This window comes from Ciona intestinalis, unplaced genomic scaffold (genome assembly GCF_000224145.3).
Source record: "Ciona intestinalis unplaced genomic scaffold, KH HT000165.1, whole genome shotgun sequence".
NCBI lineage: Eukaryota > Metazoa > Chordata > Ascidiacea > Phlebobranchia > Cionidae > Ciona > Ciona intestinalis.
In genome coordinates, this window is record NW_004190487.1 from 1 (window position 1) to 14,610 (window position 14,610).

At 36.5% G+C, this 14,610-nt stretch overlaps 2 protein-coding genes and 1 long non-coding RNA gene across 5 annotated transcripts in view; 1 reads left to right on the top strand and 2 right to left on the bottom strand.

The window, feature by feature from the left end:
- The first annotated feature begins 7 nt into the window (after window positions 1-7).
- Window positions 8-3,937, top strand: LOC101243435. Its single transcript, XR_182227.4, has 4 exons — window positions 8-463; window positions 2,521-2,644; window positions 3,014-3,172; window positions 3,460-3,937. It is a non-coding gene; the product is annotated as an uncharacterized LOC101243435 (long non-coding RNA).
- On the bottom strand, window positions 346-2,323 carry LOC108950444. The gene is made up of 2 exons (XM_026839173.1): window positions 1,158-2,323; window positions 346-851 (listed from the first exon to the last, which is right to left on the bottom strand). The coding sequence occupies exons 1-2, from the start codon at window positions 1,985-1,987 to the stop codon at window positions 767-769; spliced, it is 915 nt and encodes a 304-aa protein (XP_026694974.1). The 5' UTR covers window positions 1,988-2,323; the 3' UTR covers window positions 346-766.
- Window positions 3,938-6,356: 2,419 nt separating the features above from the next.
- Window positions 6,357-14,610, bottom strand: part of LOC100180444 — an 11,745-nt gene continuing 3,491 nt past the window's right edge. The window contains exons 1-9 of one of the 3 annotated variants that reach the window (XM_026839171.1): window positions 13,499-13,510; window positions 12,125-12,182; window positions 11,540-11,649; window positions 10,332-11,167; window positions 8,932-9,068; window positions 8,463-8,657; window positions 7,841-8,037; window positions 7,354-7,494; window positions 6,357-7,181 (exon numbers count right to left, since the gene is read on the bottom strand). In XM_026839171.1, the coding sequence (XP_026694972.1) occupies window positions 6,926-7,181; window positions 7,354-7,494; window positions 7,841-8,037; window positions 8,463-8,657; window positions 8,932-9,068; window positions 10,332-11,167; window positions 11,540-11,643 (1,866 nt within the window). In that variant the 5' untranslated portion in view covers window positions 11,644-11,649; window positions 12,125-12,182; window positions 13,499-13,510 and the 3' untranslated portion in view covers window positions 6,357-6,925. Of the gene's footprint in view, window positions 7,182-7,353; window positions 7,495-7,840; window positions 8,038-8,462; window positions 8,658-8,931; window positions 9,069-10,331; window positions 11,168-11,539; window positions 11,650-12,124; window positions 12,183-12,918; window positions 13,048-13,498; window positions 13,511-14,610 lie in introns of those variants that run through there. The other 2 variants (XM_026839170.1, XM_026839172.1) reach the window with 2 other exon arrangements.

The following is a 14,610-nucleotide window of genomic DNA, read 5'->3' on the forward strand; positions in this document are numbered from 1 at the left end:
AGGTTTGTCTATGTAAATGGTATTTTTCGATGTGTAGAATGTACAACACATGGTTTTCTGCCCAAAATATTTGTTTACCCACAATTGCTGGAAATCAGCAGCATGAATTTTCAAAGTAAAACCTTTGACTGTCAGTGTTGTATTTGCTTTTGGAATAAAGTCGCACACAATTTTTAAATCTGACATTATTATATTTTTTCTACAGTGTATTTACAAAACACTGTAAGTGCTAAGTACTAGTAAAGAATCCTCCTGCTAATTCCTAACACCTAAAATCTATCGTCTAATCTCATATGTTATGTTTCAGAGAATTCTTCACTAATACCAAAGTATGCATTAGTTTGTGGAATTATGTTTCAGATTGTAATTTTACATATTACAACACAAACACAGTTATTTAAATATGTAATGTTGAACTAAGAAGCATAATGTAGCAGAAAGTGAAACTGTCTGTTGCCAAACAGTAAGTGCAATAGTTTAACATTTGTAATCATTAGATTAAAGTTGTTTAAACTACTTGTGGAGTTAATTAAATATAATTAAATTCCAAAGTTAGCCCAGATATAATACACTAGTAAAGCATTATTCTTTTAAACACATCTAAAAGTAAGATTTGGTGCACATATTATGTGTGTATATCATATACACATGAAGGAAATGGCGTATCAGTTAGCGTGTTGTTCAACATTAATGAGATCTTGTTGTTTGTTAAAATATTTGTTGTGGGATATAACCCAACATATTGAAGTTATCTCCACGTTGTATTCTACATAAACATTTCCCGTGTTTTCATAATAACTTTCTCCACATCATCTCTGTTGTATCTGTCGTACTTGTTTGCTGGAATGTACCTGAACATAAATAGTGGAGTCTTTATTTTGAGCTTAGCATTAACTTTATGTTGTTGTTTATTATTGTTAAAATGACTTTTAGAATTAGAAATATGCAAGTCAATTATTTATTGAATCGAATAGGTTATAATTGAATAATATTTAATATTATTGTGTGGAGATCTAGTATTACGTAACTGCTTTTCCATTTTAATAACTTGTGACTTTCAATATTGGCTGCTATTTAATTAATAATGGCGCAGCACTGTTTGCTTTTTGCCACTCCTAGATATCTGTATTTGTTCTAAAGCTAAATACCAAGCTAACCTTTCCATGATCAGCTTCGTTGCATTAATTCTTTGCTGTCGGCGATATTTGAGACTCTCCTTGTATATTTCCCTTCGATTTGGATCTTCAATATAAGCTTGCCTCCATTTCTTATCGAACTCGTGCTCCCCAAATACATCTTGCAGCAAACCACTTCTTTGTGAATCAACAGCCATTTGGATACAAGCAGCATCTGGAACTTGCTTTAGTTCTTCTCTTTCTGGTATTTTATGTTCAAGGTTTGCTTCTAGTTTCGCCACCTCGCACAAAATACCAAAAAATGCTTTTCTCCAAAGTGGATCAGATTCTCGATATTTTTTTGTCATGAACACATCCCACTTTTGTTGAAGCTGTTGCCTTAGTTGTTGAATTATTTGCTTGGTATAGTATTGTCTTATTGCGGGTGTTTGTTGGTATTCATCAATTCTTTTGTCATCAAACAGTTTTGTGTACAAACCCTTTTTGGAAACGTCTTCTATTCTCTCTGTTAAAGTGTCAAATTGAAATTCATGTGTTCTTGCAAATGCAGCTTCAGCCACTCCATCTACTGACACAAGCAAGCAACTCCCAACTTTTAACTCACTGTTAACAACTTGAACCAAAACTCTTAAGATTTCTTTTCCAGTCATCTCGCCAATTTCAAGGCTGTCAATGTAACGATATTTTTTTAATTTGATTCTGTCATCCTTTTCTTTCAACTTCTGAAGTCTACTTCGTGTATAATGTTTCAAAGTTTCAGCATTTCTTGCTGATGAAATGTTGAAACTCATCTCTTCAAATGTCAAAGCATTCCTTAACATCAAGATGACTTCTTCAAAACTCAGTGCCATTTTAGAGCAAGTAGTTATTTTATCTGCAAAATGAATTAAAAAAGTAATTTGAAATGAAAGGAAGTATTTGATAAAACTTTATTCTGTATATTTCTCTTGAACCCGTTATGTCGTTGCCTAAATTGATTTGTAACTTTTCAAAACTTGCTTCACGATTCAATTCATTTGAATTAAATTAGGGTTTTACTAAACATTTGTATTGGTGTAAGTTACGAATCATACTTGGTTAATTCCCATGCTAAATACCAGAGTTTATACTCTATATAGCACCATAGTTCATTGCTGTTGCGTCAATATGCATCCACACAAACACATTCTGTGTCATCAATTTCAGGGTTAAAACATGGAGCACTATTATTCAACAATACTATTTATTTGATTTAAGAATAACTTTTAACACATTTGTTATAATATGATAATATATAGTTTACAATGTAGTAACTTATTCCTTTATTTTGGTGTAATGTTACTTTAATTTTTAAATAAACAACATATGGTTTTTCAACTACCAATATTTAAACCTTATTTTACAGGTGTTGGCATTGGCAGTCAATCTTTAGCAAAAGTTGAACTTTTCATCTTTAATTCTGAACTTGTTCTGTTCTGCTTGGTTCACTGAAACCTTACAAAGAAAAGTCAAATCATTCCAAGAAGATGGTACTTGAAGTTTTTTTTTTCATATTTTTTTCATGTGCTGTGCATTCAAAGGTATCAAAGCTTATTATATTTAAATGCGTTTCAAGCTAAGATTATACCATTTTTAACAGGCTTTATGTTGCATCATATTCACTATTACCACACTAACTCATTATTGTGGCATTTGCTCCTTGATTAAATAACAAAAGTAGCAATATACGTATTTTAATGTGAACATATTTAAGGTCTTTCTGCCTGGTTTATATGTTATGTGCAATCCCTCTCCTGATAAACACACTTTACAATTCTAGTAACTGTTAAGGCAGTCTATTTATTGTATTCAACAATATCTTATTTTGTATTAAACTGTATACAAACTTTTTTTTTCAGGTGTCATAAATTTATTAAAACATCCTAAGTCATCATGGAAATATTACAACGCACAGTTCTTACAGGGAAATAATTATAATGCAACAGTTTTGACGATACCAAGCTTTTCTTGAAGACGCATACCTTTAGATGAGTCTACACCAAGCCTCATTCTTTTAGGTAGGTACATTTTTTAAAGGCGCATTCTCTTACACAGGGCAACCCTTTATCTAACTGGTTTACATAAAACACTCATGCACAAGTTTTTTTTATTAAAATCTGTATGCTTTGCATTTCTTAAACCTTATTCCTTTTTAAACCCTGCTTCTGGTCTATAGAAGATGTCAGCTAAATTACTCAAAGAAGATTATTCTGAAGTCATACCTGGTTTCTTTATATTATGTGGTGGTTTCATGCGTAAGGATATTCTGTGCAACCTGTTACTTAAATGGGCTAATGTCATTTAGATTCTGCAGAAACAAGACATACACGCTCAACCCAGTGCTGTGTTACAGTTGGTTAGTGCGCATGGTTCAAAAGGCTCGTCGCTGCTATCATTTTGGAGCGCATGTGTCTTTTGGAAAGATACTTATCGGTCATTGCCCAACCCGGTGGTCATTAACGGGTTGTCCGTATAGTCAGCCAGTCAAACAAATAACCCACAGTCGTACATTACAACAGTAACGTACTAGAAGAGCTTGCATGAGGTCTATAAAACAAAACATTCGTGTTCTAACTACTTTCATACCTTTGGGTACTCGAGGATACAGCAAGTGATATTCAACAGTAGGGGATTGATGCTATACCAATGCTTACATTTAACATATAGGGAATTCGTGCTTTACTAATGTGTTCAATTATTAAACAATATATACATCGTGTCTGTACATAAGGCAAAGCCGTAATGGTTGTCTGTGCGTATAAGTAAAGTAACTGAAAATATGAGTATGTTGTATGCGGCAAAGACAAGCTGCTGTGACAAATTGTTATGGTGATCGCCTACAGAGGATATACGACTTGGCGCATTAATGGGTAACGTAAATATATATAACCGGTTTATAAAGGTTATATAGTAGTTTGTGGTAAGATGGGACATCTTTATCACATAATATATCCTGACAGTGTTTAAAATAATTAACAACAGTCTATGGGAGTCGCGAGGATGCGGTTTTATAGTTCTGTAAATGTTCTTTGTTTACTACCAAATGTAACGAGAAAATAGAAAGAAAATCTTTCCCCACCCTGTAATACGTGGTAACTCCCTCGTGTTCTAACGACTGTCGTTGGCCGCCACGGGGTGGATTAATAATTCATATTTATTGAACAAAAACACTTTTTGTTCATTAAACTCTTAACAGGGAATCCGGAGTGGCTATCCTCCGCCGCGCAAGGATAAATATAGTAGGGTGGGAGAAGATGGGACACCTTTCACACATAATAACCAAATATTCTGATCGTGTTTTAAACAATTAACAACGATCTATGGGAGCCGTGAGGATACAGTTTTATAAAAAAATCGTTAAATCTTTGTTTACTACCAAATTGGAGGCGAAAATAGATTGAAAAGGTGTCCCATCTTCTCCTCATTCTACTATAAGTGATGTTTAAACTTCCCGAGCTTCGCACAAAACAATTTTTTCTTTGGAGTTGCAGTCTGCATCGTTCCAACCGAGCTTTGAATAAATAGCCGCACAATTACGCGTTGCCGGTATTACTCGGGTTTCCTGTTGTCCAATTACTCTTCCCAGTCAGAAGAACATCGCCTTTCCACACAAAACCACCTTCCTTTTTAAGATCAGTCAAATCAATCCAAACACGTAACCCAACCATTTGAAACCACTTATCGTACAGTTTCCCGTAGAGGGTGACAACAAATAAAAAACCTAAAATTCCTAAATTAGTGTTTAACAACTTAAATAAATAAAACTTTAAGCATGTAGGCATATAACCATGCTGTGTGCGTTTAGCAGCCACGGTTTTAATTGACACTTTTAACTCTGTATAGTCTTTGTGGTAAAGACTGTTGCTATTTGTTGTTTCATTTAATTTCTATTCGAAGAGATAAATAACAAATTCTGTTACCAGCCATATCTGATTTGATGCAGCCTTTTGAATATTGTAAGCTGCTAGCATATAGTTAAACACTATTCTCGCAGTTTATGTAAACTTCGTCCATATTTAATTATTATCGATATTCAAGCATAAACATATCTCTACAACGAACAAATCTGCGTAATCTTTTTATATTAAACGAACGTTTGAGACTTACATAATAAGAATGTCTGAATAGCAAAGCTGTGGAGACCAAGTTTCTGTACCAGATTTCACACAATCTTTCAGAAACAATAATTTACGTAAAGTATAAAAATATACAACAGTTACATAATCTTTCTGTTACATATAACTTGAGTAGTGCACCCGACTCAGTTTAAATCTTACCCAGTAGCAGTAGGGGAGAGATAATTTTATCAAAACTACAGGCGCCAAGCTTTTTAAAACATAGGAGAGAGAAAAATGGTTAGACACACAGTTCTTAAACAAATTTAACTTATTGGTTGTAACGTTTACTGAATAATATAGTGCAGCTATTCTAGCGTATGCCTTCCCTGTCACCCTAAGTTTGGTGATATAATCTATACTCTTCGTTTTTATTGTTTGGGCTTATACTAATACTGGACCAATGTACGTCTGTAGTGATTGGTTAAAGAATGTATACATGCAATAGATTTATCCTAACTACATGCCCAAACAATAAAAACGAAGCAAAAACAATAGACGTAGATATCTATCCTTTATAAAATAACTATAGGAATGACAAATAGTCCATACCCGCCCGACCACAAACGTGATATCATCGATGGATTTAGGTATGGGAAGTATATCAATATCCAACGTATTGAAACAGTTGCGTTGAAAACTAATTGTCGTTAATTCCTTCCGTATTACTGCCATTGTGGGTGTGGTTGAATGAATGCGTGGCCGGAACACGACTGTCATTATAACACGGATGTTCATATGTATGTGTTGCTTTATTTGTGGGTATTTTTTTATGTATGACTGACAACTTAGACAACCCATTAGTAATCACTAGGTTGGAAAAAATGCGGTGTCTTGCCCAAGTACACGTACGCCGATAATAGTAGCAATGACGAGCTAACCACTTTAACACGGCGCCGGGGTTGGTCTACTATGTGTTGAAAGTACTGGGAGTTGATGTTGTTATATATTCTAATTCCGACGTAGATTTAAAATATGTTACACAACCGTGATTGTAAATAAAACTAAGCTAATTATAGTGCCCATTCATTAAAGCTGTGCTCTCTTGTTTATCAACAAAAAATGTTTAAACCTTGGTGAAAATTTAACACATTTTTTACTTTTATTTTCTGATTAAAAACTGTCCAATCAGAACGAACTTTGAAAGCGACGTCACACACCGAGTAACCAATGAGAGATCAATATTTAAAGAACCAATTATTATAAAACACGTCATCAGTATTTAAATGAGTTGTAACAATGACGTCACAAGCGACTTAACAATTATAACGTCGTAATATTCAAAGTACGTTCAAAATTCATCGTGGAAAAATTTTCAATAAATTTTATAAATATTTTTTGTAACGGAACAGGGGAACCATACGTCGTAACATTTTATGGGTTGGGGTAAGATGGAACAAGTTTCATTCTCTTTCTTCGTCCTGTTTGGTTGTAAACAAAAAATGTTCAAAGAAATTTAATCAGATCCTCACGACTCGAGTTGTTAATGTTAAATACACGATTATGAAACACGGGATAACATGTGCTAACGTATTCCATCTTACCCCACAGTACTATACGTCAAAAAAACGAAAAAATAGCAGCGGCACAGTAGAGTTGGAATCCAAATAAGAAAGATTCATTTTTTAAACAAGAAATATTCTTTTTTTTTAAACCTTACGTCGGTGCTGCTGTGGTCGAACGTCGGCCATGTTCGTTGTACAGCGACGTGGGGACGGGAAGTGATTTTAGAACACGCCGCATTTTAACGTCATAGACGCGACGACAAAAAAAAACATTGTTTGGGTCTGTGTCGACCTCACCGCGAACACGGGGTCGCGAGCGCCTTTTAGTGGCCGCTGGTAGAGGAGGAACTATCCGCCTGATGTCGTGCTTGAGCCACGCACCGTCTCGTCGAAGTCTTGCTTGTGCTCTGTGGTTAATATTATGAATAAGTGAATTTAACGGCGTATGGCTGATACTCTGAACAACCCATTATAACCACTCAGTTGGAGCAATTGTCGGTAAGTGTCTTGCCCAAAAACACATGCCCGGTACCCTTACAGACACGCTGTAAATAATGCCAACACACAATATATTCCCACCTGCAATACTCTGAATAAGTGACGACATGACACCGATCTTCAACGCAGGCAACCGACATTTCATCTTGGTGACGTGACGCAAATAACTCGTCGTCGGAAACCTCGTCGCTGATTGGTCGATTATCCTCTGTGTGTTCCGGTCTATTGGAAATTATGATGTCATCAGTTTGTTTTACGATAATGAAACGCGAAATTTTAAACAATTTTTATTAATAAAATAAGAACAATGCGAATTACAATAAAAACAAATATTTGATCTTTGTTACTGCATTCAAAAAAAAAATAAATAAACTTATTTTATTTTAACCATAGTAACAACATAACCACCATAGAAACAATATAACCACCATAGAAACAATATAACCATCATAAAAACAATATAACTACCATAGAAACAATATAACCACCATAGAAACAATATAACTACCATAGAAACAATATAACCACCATAGAAACAATATAACCACCATAGAAACAATATAACCACCTATAAAACCACAGCAAACTGATCATCATTTGATCTCCTTTCTCCCACAGTGACGTCACTTTGCCCAAATATGGAGGTTCGTTTTCCTCCCCGGCCAACAAGAACACGCAATCCCTCACCATGACAACGGTGTAACCTCCGTCGTCCTGACGACGCATGCCACGGAAACACCGGCGTTTCACATATTTTCCGCTCTCCTGGAATGACATATAAATAACATTAACATATGCTGCATGCGATAAATACAAAAGCATTAAAAAAATAGAGCAAACATGGATCATCTTAACATAAAAACAGCATGTTAACCAAGTATAATATTGCATTAACTGTTTATCTGTCTCTTGGTATATGGTGGCGAAGATTGAAATATGTTTAGAACGAATATTTAGACAAAACGTTGTTTGAGCATACTATTATTCAAAGCTTTTTTAGAGTTGAGAGACTACCGCTTTAGATTTCTGTAAATATTAATAAAAAATGTCCCACTTAGCCCCAACCTACTGTATAAATAAATGATGAAATGTACAAAAAAACATTATTAAATCTCAAGTGTACACACAGGAGTTTTTTAACTGAGATAAATTATGATTTGTAAATAAAATAAAATGAAGCATTATCTTACCACGCTATACACAAGAGCAGTGTACGGACTACCGACCCATTCCCAACCATTGTTTGTTTCATCTGATGATGTCACAACACTTGACCAATCAGATATTGAGGGGGAATTCCCTGTTACGGGACTGGTTCGCATCAACCGAAGTTTGAGAGCTTTCCGTTTTGCTTCAACTTCTCGAACAGCTTGCGCGCGACGTTGCTGTGAAATTTTATTTCATCAAAAAGTTACATACGTGGTGGTGACATTGGTATCGTTGTGGGTGTCTGTGTTATTCAATAAATATGATAGTAATGTTGCACTAAATGGGTTGTTTAAATGATCCGTATACAGAAAACAATCACCCATAAAGTTACATACATGCTAACTTGTAAGCGGGCACGAGGTGAATGAAACAGAACACCCGTGTTATAAGACTGTCGTCACAGGAAAAGTAATGCATTTTTCCGGTCCCTAGATGGCGCTAGAGACTCACCTCTTCTACCAACGCGTCGTACTCAGCAGATCCACGAGGGGGCGCTGCTTTGTTCCTTAACTTAATTTGCGGTCGGTTACAAGTGTGTCGTACGTCACGATGAACGTCGTCAACATCTGGTGAAGAACATGCGTAATCTGCAAGAATAAATATTCACTTAAGGTTATGAGCATGGCTGTTTAATTCAGATGCCCGTGTTATGTAATTGGATAAAACATAAATAATACGAAATATTAACATTCATTCTTTTTTTATCTCTTTCAGAGTAACAAAGATTGGGTTAATTAGACCAATAAAGAGAAGGGTACACATAATAAAACACAATAACGTTTTTTAAAACAAGTTAGTGGGCATGAGGTGTATGAATACACCATGTGTGTCTGGTGTATAAGAAGACACTCCTGTTATAACTTGACAGTGAGCATGAGGTGTATGAATACACGATGTGTGTCTGGTGTATAAGAAGACACCCATGTTATAACTCGACAGTGAGCATGAGGTGTATGAATACACCATGTGTGTCTGGTGTATAAGAAGACACCCATGTTATAACTTAACAGTGAGCATGAGGTGTATGAATACACCATGTGTGTCTGGTGTATAAGAAGACACTCATGTTATAACTCGACAGTGAGCATGAGGTGTATGAATACACCATGTGTGTCTGGTGTATAAGAAGACACCCATGTTATAACTTAACAGTGAGCATGAGGTGTATGAATACACGATGTGTGTCTGGTGTATAAGAAGACACTCATGTTATAACTCGACAGTGAGCATGAGGTGTATGAATACACCATGTGTGTCTGGTGTATAAGATGACACCCATGTTATAACTCGACAGTGAGCATGAGGTGTATGAATACACCATGTGTGTCTGGTGTATAAGAAGACACCCATGTTATAACTCGACAGTGAGCATGAGGTGTATGAATACACCATGTGTGTCTGGTGTATAAGAAGACACCCATGTTATAACTTGACAGTGAGCATGAGGTGTATGAATACACCATGTGTGTCTGGTGTATAAGAAGACACCCATGTTATAACTCGACAGTGAGCATGAGGTGTATGAATACACCATGTGTGTCTGGTGTATAAGAAGACACCCATGTTATAACTTGACAGTGAGCATGAGGTGTATGAATACACGATGTGTGTCTGGTGTATAAGAAGACACCTATGTTATAACTCTACAGTGAGCATGAGGTGTATGAATGCACCATGTGTGTCTGGTGTATAAGAAGACACCCATGTTATAACTTGACAGCGAGCATGAGGTGTATGAATACACCATGTGTGTCTGGTGTATAAGAAGACACCTATGTTATAACTCGACAGTGAGCATAAGGTATATACAGCAACATTACTTCAATTGGAATTAAAGATCAGCCACTAACCTGGCGAAGGACATTTCTTTGGTCTTGGTGAAACATCGGGACTCACCCCTGGTTTGCGATTTACTTTGGTACGTACCGTTACCCTCCCGATAGTTTTGTTGTGACTTAAACTTGAAAGAACTTTTATTCCTTGCGATTTCCATGCTTTAACCGGGAATGCCCCTGCAGGGGATAACCCTTGCTGTACAGGGCGTACTAATAGTTTGGGTTTCCCCCCAACACTCAAGTTCAAAGGTTCATCTTGCCCTGTGTTGGTAGGTTTGTTCTGTTTCATGCTGTAGACGGGTGTGTGCGTGGGGGGCAGCGTTAACCCACATCGTTTAATCCCTATTTGAACCCCTCGTGGGTTAGTGTTCGATGTCGTGATGCTCGTAACACCCCAACTTTCACCGTGCTTCGATGTATTATTAATCCCGAAACATGAAAGTAACTCCGATGGGTCTTGTAGAGTGATAACTGGCAACCCACCAACCTCAGGCGATCCCACTCTACCATGGTTGGTTTGCAGTGAAACCGGTAGCAACAATATCGGGTTGCTATGGGCAACTTGTGTGTTGTTGCGCGTTGCTGCCACTGGTGGTGACGAGGTTTTTATCAACGGAGCAACCGAGGCTGTGAGCTTTCCGTGAATTCGTCTACCACCACCTAGTGGCCCCGATGACGAGAACACGGGCTTCGAACTTCCTTCAGTCTTAATTTTCACTTTCTTCTCGGGTACGGCTTCAAACACATCGTCAATTGGTGAATTTCTCTCGTTAGTTTTATCGCCTGATGCTCTCTTGCGCCCTCGTTTGGAGGCCTCAACTTTTTCACTCGTTGAATTCTTCTTATGAGGTCTGCATAGAAATAACATATTTTAACCCAATGACCTCATAATGAGAGTAACAAGTTAACAACTGCCGAAATATTCATACAACAAGGTAATAAACAACTGTGGCACAAATTCCATGTCTTCTTGCCATGGGACTTTACCCAGACATTCATACAGTACGAACATTGATACAAACATTATATTTTAACTCTAAATAGTTGTAACTATAGTAACTTATAATAACAAATAGTTATGAATTCCCTGTCTTCTTTATATTATTTATTCTTTTTTGTATTCGAAGAGATAAATATTATTTATGTAACGAATATCAGATTAATTAATATATAAGAATACATCGGAGTCTTCAATATTAATCTAAAACATAGAAATAACAAACTTGTTGTTTGCTTTTCGATCGTCCTCGATTTGAATATTCCACAAGACTTCTGCTGTGAGACTAGCTGCTCGTCGGCTTCTTCGTAACGGGGCGGTGTCGGCCATTTTAAACTAAATATGGAAATAATATTAAACAATGAATGTAGCTTATTTGTTAAAACAGTTGTCAAAACACAAGTGTTCTGTTTCATACGCTTCGTGCCTGCTTATGAGTTACCACACATGAAACTTTGTGGGCCAGTTTAGACAACCCATTAGTAACCACTGGATTGGAGTAATTTTCGTTAGGTGTCTTGCCCAAAGACACTTACTCCCACAATGGTAGCAGCGGCGAGCCTTGAACTCGTAACTCTGGGCGAGAGGCGAGCTAACCATTATGCCACAGCACCAAAAATCATATTATGGGCTCAAGATTTTAATAAAGACAACATCATGGTTTTATGATGTCACAATAGGTAACTTATGTCGATCTATGAGGTAACAGATGTGTTTATAATGAGCAAGCCTCCAACATAATAACCCCTCCCATTTATTGTTACTATATATGGAAAAGTCATGACTATGACGTCATACATGACGTAACTACCTTTGTACAGCTGGTGTGGTTTCCTTTATCAATATAACATATTAAGTTCCTATATTATCTGTAAGATATAACATTATTTAATGAATGAATGTAACTTATTTATCATCGTATGGCGGGGCAACGACGGTCGTTAAAACACGGGTGTTCTGGTTCATACACCTCGTGCCCGCTTACAAGTTACCACGTATGTAACTTATTTATCATCGTATGGCGGGGAAACGACGGTCGTTATAACACGGGTGTTCTGTTTCATACACCTCGTGCCCGCTTACAAGTTACCACGTATGTAACTTATTTATCCTTGCATGACGGGCAAGGACAGTCGTTATAACACGGGTGTTCTGGTTCATACATCTCGTGTCAGCTTACAAGTTACCACGTATGTAACTTATTTATCCTTGCATGACGGGCAAGGACAGTCGTTATAACACGAGTGTTCTGGTTCATACACCTCATGCCCGCTTACGAGTTACTACGTGTATAACTTTGTGGGTGATTGTTTTGCTTTGTGAACCTCAATTTAAACAACCTATGATAATCGATATTGTTACTTTTGTGCCGTTTACAGGTTATTACAGAACGTGCGTTACGTTAGCCCAAACAAAGTATGCCAAGATTGTACACGAAGTGATTTTCTCTCAACAATACAGCATGTTAAATATAAACGTCTATAAATACTCGTAAACTTGGTATAATGGGTAACTAGGCTGTAATGCAATGAATGGCTAAGTCACACGGGTGCTATGTTATTTAATATGCGGCTAACATCGAGCATTAAATTTACTTTAAATTACCGAGTTGTTCTTTATACACGCCTGATGTAATCATTCAACACGATGACGTTATAGGATTATTAAATCATTTGCAGCTTAAGCTAGAGATTAAAACGTGCTGTTAACTTGTATGCAACATTAGATTTACTTGACCACAAAACTGCTAATCGTATCTTATATACTATACTACATATACATACATTTTGTATGTCTTGTAACGGACCAGACAATCCATATTTATGCAACTACTGTTCCATTATATTCCTATAATATTTGCATATTAAACTTAACTCAGATGCAACATTGCATTAATCTAAATACCAATCAAACAGTTAAAATGCTACTCCTGTTTTCATACACCTCGCCACTATAATGTTGGATCCTTATAATCTGTATCTTAAACTAGATTGAAACACACTACTGTCATCTCGCTTTCTTGTGCTCTGAGCCGTTCTAGCAACGAAGCAGAGGAAATCATAGCTGCGGCGACTTCCGGTCTTTATAATCCATCACGTCCATACTAGAACTTCCACAAAAATGTAGAATATGACGTATCAATGCGTACTGTTACGTCATACACCCCAAGTCGCTACGTAATAACCTTAATTCAAATTACACGCTATGAGGCTTAAATAACAATACGCGACGTTTAATTGAACATGGATGATAGTTCATTATAGTCTGTGACCCTACACCAATATACCTGCTAATTAAATTAGCCGTTGCAACATATAGTACTGTAGGGCAAGATGGGATACCGTTAGCACCAAATCCCGCATTTCCTGATCGTGTTTTTAACAATTAACAACGCTGTTTTAGAGTCGTGAGGATACGGTTTTATAATTTTGTAAACATTCTTTGTTTACTACTAAATGGGGCGAAAAGGAGAATGAAAACATGAACCATGTCACGCACTCTATACTTTATCTTTAAAGGTGAGCCCAAATACGTTTGTTTGCATAGGTTTAATATATATCAGGAAACAAGACACGTCTTATAAGCTAAACGTATACACACCAAACACATGTATTATATATGCACACATACCGATAACTTAACGAACTGAATAGTCACTTCATTTTCGGCTGCATTACAATAATAGTATCAACTTTTTACACCACGTTACGTGGTACACAAACATTGTAAAAACAAACACAAAGGAAGTCACAATAAATAAATTTCGGGGTACCAGTAATATTAACTGGTCACTGATTTCCACAAGTCAGCTACTACATTACTATATTAGTTAATGCAAATATATTCATTCAATCTCCAGTAAAATATCGTAAAGAGACTCCCTTACCGCTAAAACGTTTTATAATTCAACTTCCAAAACTGAACAGATACAGACTACTTTCAGTATATTCAGCGTATAAACCGCGTTGCCGCCCACAGGGTTTAAAACACAAGTCTGAAATGCTAAAAGGATTAAACGGCGCGTTATAAACCAGCTTATCCCAATCTATTGCAACCCCATGCTTTCTGTCGAGCTACTGCAATGTAAACTATCTTCATGTAACTGGACACACGTGTTGTTGACGTACAATAGATCTTTTATGACGCGCTTTACGACACAACCGATCATTGTTTGCGAACTTTACCCGCAGTTTGATAACAAACAGCTCTTATGACGTCATTTTCCGTAATACTCCAGTTAGTTCAAACTGTTTTGTCATCATGCATATTTCGCCATACATCGAAACCATTATGACG

Bases quoted from the DNA above. Each gene is read 5' to 3' on its own strand.
- LOC108950444 (XM_026839173.1), bottom strand. From the start codon at position 1,987: ATGGCACTGAGTTTTGAAGAAGTCATCTTGATGTTAAGGAATGCTTTG. The intron at 852-1,157 runs GTTAGCTTGGTA...ATTTATGTTCAG, and splicing joins ACGAAGCTGATCATGGAAAG to GTACATTCCAGCAAACAAGT.